At 44.8% G+C, this 6,647-nt stretch overlaps 1 protein-coding gene across 1 annotated transcript in view; it reads right to left on the reverse strand.

The window, feature by feature from the left end:
• Nucleotides 1-6,361, reverse strand: part of SERINC2 (serine incorporator 2) — a 28,884-nt gene extending 22,523 nt beyond the window's left edge. Inside the window, exon 1 of the mRNA XM_026657153.2 lies at nt 6,276-6,361. Coding sequence (XP_026512938.1) covers nt 6,276-6,314 — 39 coding nt within the window. The 5' untranslated portion in view covers nt 6,315-6,361. The remainder of the gene's footprint in view (nt 1-6,275) is intronic.
• Between the last annotated feature and the right edge of the window lie 286 nt (nt 6,362-6,647).

Raw genomic sequence — 6,647 nt, forward strand, 5'->3', positions numbered from 1 at the left:
TTTTTTTAAATAGCTATTGTTTGTTTTTGATGATGCAAACATCGGGAAACTTACAATTTATGCAAGAAAGTATTTCAAACAAAGCAATGCTACTTTATTGCACTTGTTAGTAATATCCTTGGGTATTTTCTGATGTATTGCTACTGACTAATGTAGGTCCTGATCCAGCAATGTCCTTAAGCACATGCTTATCTTTAAGCACAAGTAGTCCTGTTCATTTCAACCCCAAGATTTATTTTTTGTTTGTTTTAAAACGTGTAGGGCCTAACAAAATATAAGATCTTTGTTATTTTTAATTTGGGTTCCTTTTTATTTGCGCTCTGAGCCTTTAGAGCAAACCTGATTCACATTTTCAGGCTTTTCTCCACAACTGCGAGAGCGAGATACTTACTTTTCATTTTTAAATGAAAGCTGGGGTTCTCGTGCAATGACTTTTCAAGCATCTGGGGCTTCACACTAACCAAAACAATCACAAGAGTGCAAGACCGAAGTTAAGCATGTGCTTCAGTGCTTTGCTGGGTTGGGGCCATAAGCAGTTTGGGTACCCTTGGGCAGCAGGATGTTAAATGTATGGATTGTTATTGATTCCAAAAGGAAGTGTATTGGGAGCAAACTCTAATTAAAAATACAGCTGTTTTGAGTTCCTTGCTACATTTTTGTTATCCTCAAGAGAAAAAAAATACAACCACAATATTCTTGGAATAGAGAGGCAAAAATACACAAGATTTTCCAAGAGGTGGGTCAGTAGCATATGCTCAAAACCTGCAAAGAACTCTTCTTCAGAGATGCTTCAAGGGGACCAGGAAACACCACCACATAGCTTATGCCCAAGAGTTCTGCCTACGTAATGGAGCATAACAATGCACAAATTAGTCTTCAGGTTTAATGTGAAAAATGGTTTTGAAACATGTTACCAGTCTGTCTTTAAAATCCACGTACCAGCACATCTATGGAGAAATGCTAAAAGGTTCTATGATCTCGTAGACGCCCACCCTGCACGGGTGTGAACTTGTGGGGGACGGGGTGCTGGTGAAATCAAGCAGATTTTATACAGGGGTGAAGGAGGATCCAGTTAAGTAAAACCCAGTTGGTACAAGTGTCCGAATTTAGTGGTTCGGCTCAAGAGAGAGCAGCAGCTGAATAAATTGTTTCTTAAGTGAACCCAGCTGCAAAGTCACTCAGCTTTGTGCATCATCTGAGAGCAGACGGAGACTTTGAAAGGCGTTAAAGCCAGGATGTCTAGAGATTTGTTATTTTAAAATAGAATCTCTACCCAGTCAAGCTTTACCTCTCCGTTCAGCTCACTTCCCCCATACTAGCAGGGCAGAAGTAGCAAAATAAATACAGCTGGCTTCATTTCAGCAGACCGCCCTCAGAGCAAGCTGGTGGTGGGGAATGTCTCTAGCTAGAAAGCGATTCCATGTGGGGGAAGGGGAGTCACAGACACCTACAACATGAACAGGCTGTGGCATGCTGCGCAGCTTCAGCGAGAGAAACTCTTTCAGGATAAAGGCCCAAGTCCTGCTCACTTTACTCACCCAAGTAGCCCAACTGAAGTCCAGCAAGATCCGACTCCAAGGTTTCATCTTCACTGTTAGCGACCCCACTGTAAAAACCTAGTGGAGTCTTACCATGAGGCAGGTGAGGTCATCCGCAGGCCAGGCAGGTATAGTGCTGACCTCGCGGACGGCGCTACAGGTGTGTAGCCTCCACTAGGATTTTACAGCAGGATAGCCAACACCGGGTAAGTCATCCCACAGCAACACACTCTTTAGTGGGGAAGACATCGCCTGAGTATGGAGCTAAGAGTGCTGTCCAGGCTACTATCAGCACCAGACTACAGGGCAATGCTACCATCACATGGGAGACATTACTCCTGACAGCAAAGCTACATTCACAGCCGAGACTGTACTTTCGTTCCCGTTTCCAGCGGATCAGTTTCAAACAAAAGAACTTCTGGGCTGAAAGTTTATGTAGCTGTTTCTTATTTTTGGATCGCCCAGAAACAGTGATTTTCAGTCAAAAAAGTGATTTGCCGTCTTCTCGCTACAGAATGTGTCATCTACTAAGCTTGAAAAAGAAAAGTTGTTTAAATAAAGAAGTTGCACAAAGGAATTTAACATGTGACACATGTGCCAGACATTACTTTCCTTACAGACCAAAGCGTGCTCTGATCTATAAACATTTATTTCAGTGGCCACTCATGTTCTTCTGTTTAAAACCCCTAAGAAATTAAATTACCCCCTCCCCCAAAAGTGCAGCATTACAGCCAAGAACCAACAGGCACAACAGCCAGGAAACTCAAGTTATAGCTCTCATACTGAATTTAAAAGGTGACCTGCAAAATATTAATAATGTGGTTGGCAAAGGCGTAACATTTAACATCTACAAGAATGTAAACAAGGGGATAATGTTCCAGTGGTTGAGTATAGCAGAACTTTGCATATCCTGAGTAGTGAGTCTAATTTTAAATTCTCTGCCATGACTATTCACTACCTATTGGTTAAATTCTGGGTGCTCTATAGCAGTGGTTCTCAACCGGGGGGACATGTAGCCCTAGGAGTATGCAGAGGTCTTCCAGGGGGTCCATCAACTCATCTAGATATTTACCTAGTTTTACAACAGGCTACATAAAAAGCACTAGCGAAGTCAGTACAAACTAAAATTTCATACAGATAATGACTTGTTTATATTGCTCTGTATGCTATACACTGCAATGTAAGTACAATATTTATATTCCAATTGATTTATTTTATAATTATATGGTAAAAAAGAGAAACTAAGCAATTGTTCAGTTATAGTGTGCTGGGACACTTTTGTATTTTTATGTCTGATTTTGTAAGTAAGTCGTTTTTAAGTGAGGTGAAACTTGCGAGTAGGCAAGACAAAGACTTCTGAAAGGGGTGCAGTCGTCTGGAAAGGTGGAGAGCCCCTGCTTTATAGTGTTGCATTAACAGTTTTTTTGTATTCAATATCTGTAATCTCCAGTGTAATTGATTCCCTGGTCACTGTGGTCTTTTTGATATCTTACCATCGCTTTCCTAGTTCTCAGAGCAGGCTACTGCATTTTAAGATAGAACATAAGAACAGCCATACTGAATTAGACCAACAGTCCATCTGGTCCAGTATCCTGCCTTCCAACAATGGCCAGATGCTTCAGAGGGAATGAACAGAACAGGCAGTCATCAAGTGATCCATGTCATCCACCCTCAGCTCCTGACAAACAGAGGCTAGCAACACTCAGAGCATGGGGTGGCATCCCTGCCCATCCTGGCTAATAACCACTGGTGGACCTTTCCTCCGGGAACTTATCTAGTTCCATTCTCGTACGTGCTTGGAATTTAAAAACTTTCTAGACAGAAGCAGCTTGGCCATGACCACTTCACCTGAGCCTGCTGAACCCACTCATTACACACATCTCTCCTCCCCTGCCCTTTTCTATCATTTTTCTTCCACCGCTCACCAGTGCATCCTCCAGAAGCCCGGGAGGAAGGGTTGCTTTAAGAAGACAAAAATGAAACTGAGCAGCGAATGTGTTTTGTCATATCACGGTACCTGACACTGGGGGCCAAATTCTGGTGCACTGTGTAAGTGGCTCCAAAATAGACTCACAGCTGTGTGCTCAGATACCACAGTACAGGACTAGATCCCGCTTGGTAAGAGGATCACCCTCCACATGGATTATTCCCACTAGCAGCACAGATCATCTGTGCCAGGGAGGCTGCGTCATTCCTGTCACTTGGTGGGGGGCCCGCGTGCATAACCATAAGAGAACAGATCCTCAGCAAGTGTCAACTGCCACAGCTCCACTGAAGCCAATGGAAATACCACCATTTATGCTAGCTGTGGATCTGCCACAGTGACCACAGCCCCAGCTTCCAGGCTGCCCCCTAGAATGACCCTCTGGCTTTTGGGGGAGAAAACCAGAATTAGGGTTGCAAACTGCCAAAACATGCTCTCGGACTATAGACTGTTTATCTGGCACTTACAGACGTGCACACAGAATTTGTGCAGCTAGAGTCGGCTATACATTTCCTATCTGAGGGCTCCAAACATTATTCAAAATCATACAAACTGTGAGCTTTAAACGCCCTGAAGCAGAAGGCTGCAGGCCACTTGTTACAACTGCCTTTGGAGCATTGTGTCGGGTTGTGAAACCATCTCAGTTCCAGCCAGTATCAGCCACCTGATACTGCTCTCAGTTGTGTTGCAATAATTACTAGGCATGGCGGCTACAAGTAGGCCCTGGTGATCCTGTTCTGAAGTTAATTTACATTGGCCTCCTTCCAACAGGTAATCAGGTAGAGGTGTGTTTAGAAGAAAACAAACTGGTGTTTAAACTTCCATCTTGGGTGGGTTCCTTTAATAAAATCTTGGTGCTTTCACACACAAGGAGGGTGTGTCTATTGCAAAGGCACATGTGATTCAATGAGAGAGAAGATTCAGGGCACATACACCAGGGGTTGGAACCCCACAGGGGGTTGCGAGGTTATTACATGGGGGGTCGCGAGCTGTCAGCCTCCACCCCAAACCCCGCTTTGCCTCCAGCATTTATAATGGTGTTAAATACATAAAAAAGTGTTTAATTTATTGGGGGGGTCACACTCAGAGGCTAGCTATATGAAAGGTGTCACCAGTACAAAAGTTTGAGAACCACTGACATACACCCTTGATTAGCTGAGCTCAGAAGCCAAAGCTCTGGCTCAAGTCCCAATTAATTATATATATATATATATATATATATATATATATATATATATATGTGTGTGTGTGTTTTCAAGCTCCTAAGCATTTTCACACAACTACTGTGCCTATCATAGACAGGACTGAAGCGCTGGAAACATTTGACTGGGAAGATAGGCCATGCCACTGAAAAGTTGGCTCAGATGACAGTGTTGCTAAAGAAAACTCCCAAACAACATTACCCCAAAAGTTTAGAAGACCCTCCCACGCATTAAAATTACACATGGCACAGTCTGAATGAAAACTAAAAACTGATCAAGCCCTGGCATTTAATAGACACACATTACTTATTTTAACTTGATCTAACTAAAATACCTAGATTAAAGAAAAAAACCTAGTAATGGTTGGGGATTCTTTTTGGCTATCTGAGCAGTGGAAGGGAGTTTTCCCTTTTAAGAGTTCTTTACTTTCTGTTGTGAAGAATTTATGCTAGTACCACATTTATCAATTTCGAGTCTGATACTGCAATGAGTGCTCATTCTTGTGTTCGCAGGATTGGGTCCTGACTCCTTACACCTCACAGTTGTATTTGTCTTAACAAAATCTGCAATTTTGTTTTAAAATGTCAACATGTAAAAACATTACACTGCTGCTTTAAGCCACAAAGCCACACAGCCTTTCTTGATAAAGAACTCCCTTGAGGTTTGTCTCATAAACAGTCACAAAAGATGCATGCCACAAACACAAGCAATTTCTGGCTTTGAAAGAACAAGAAACAGATTTCATGCAAGTTACTCTAACTGGCTATACAGTCCTCTCTCATTTTACAACCGTGTGCGTGTGTATATATGCGTGCAAGCTTTGAGTAACGACTAACTAGTCACTTTAACTATAAGCCATATACAGTTCTGTATTATTTTATACTCTCGGGTTTTTAAGTTTAGGGAGATCAGGGAGCATCCAAAATTTGCAAAGAATTTGTAGATAGGAAATTAAATATCATGATCAAGCTTTGAAATAAATATTTTAGACACTTTAGAAATATTTAGAGACACAAAAAGGCTCCCATACAAGTTTTATGTTGCACAATAAACGGTGCTACATTGACTTCCTCCTGAAGTTTCAGGAGGTTGGAAAGATGACTAAGAAATTATAGCGACTGAAGCATTTTGTCGAGAAGAGAAGTGGAGAACACATTCATGTATTAAAGGGAAAAAAAGGATCGAGCTTTCAAATGCCTCTTGATATTTAAACAGAACAAAAAGCAACTCAAGGGCGGGTTAAAGCCAGCGAGGCGCAGGTCACAAGGCTTAGCAGGAGAGAGTCAAGTTCAGGGGGGAGAGAAGAACGAGTCTGATCCCTGCACACAGGCAGCTCTCCGCCCTCGGGAAGAAATGGACCTCGGAGGGAAAGAAAGGCGCAGAAGGAGAGAGACAATCTGCCGGGGAAAGGGGAGAAACAGAGAACGAAACGGGGACGGAAGAGGAGAGCCAGCAGGGTGCAGGGAGCAGAGCAGAACGAGGGTCCCGGAGAAGGGACACAGGAGCACCGGGGCATGCCGGAGAGGGCGCCGCCCGGGCAGGGGCACTCACGCAGCTCAGCAGGGAGCAGACCCCCAGGCAGGCCCCCATGGCGCAGGACGCTCCGGGCGCAGCTGGCTCGCAGGGTTACAATGTTCCCGGCGCTCGGCTCGTTCCGCCGGGCCCCGCCCGCCGAGCACCTGGCTGGCCGGGCGGAGTCACGCCTGGGCCGGGCTGGCCGGGCGCCGCTGGGGGCTGGCGCTGGCGCTGGCTCGGGCTCTGCAAAGGGCAGCACCGTTCCGCAGTGACTGATGGCGCCAGCAGCCTCCGGGGGTCACCGCTGTGCCAGGGCCTGGTGCGCGCAGTGTCACCCCCTCGGCCCCGCTTCTCGCTGCCCAGGGCTCCCCGCAGCAGGGCCTCGGGGATGGTGCATGTGGCCGCAAA

Source organism: Terrapene carolina, unplaced genomic scaffold, assembly GCF_002925995.2.
Source record: "Terrapene carolina triunguis isolate 2854851 unplaced genomic scaffold, T_m_triunguis-2.0 Scaffold236, whole genome shotgun sequence".
In the NCBI taxonomy this organism is placed as follows: Eukaryota; Metazoa; Chordata; order Testudines; family Emydidae; genus Terrapene; species Terrapene triunguis.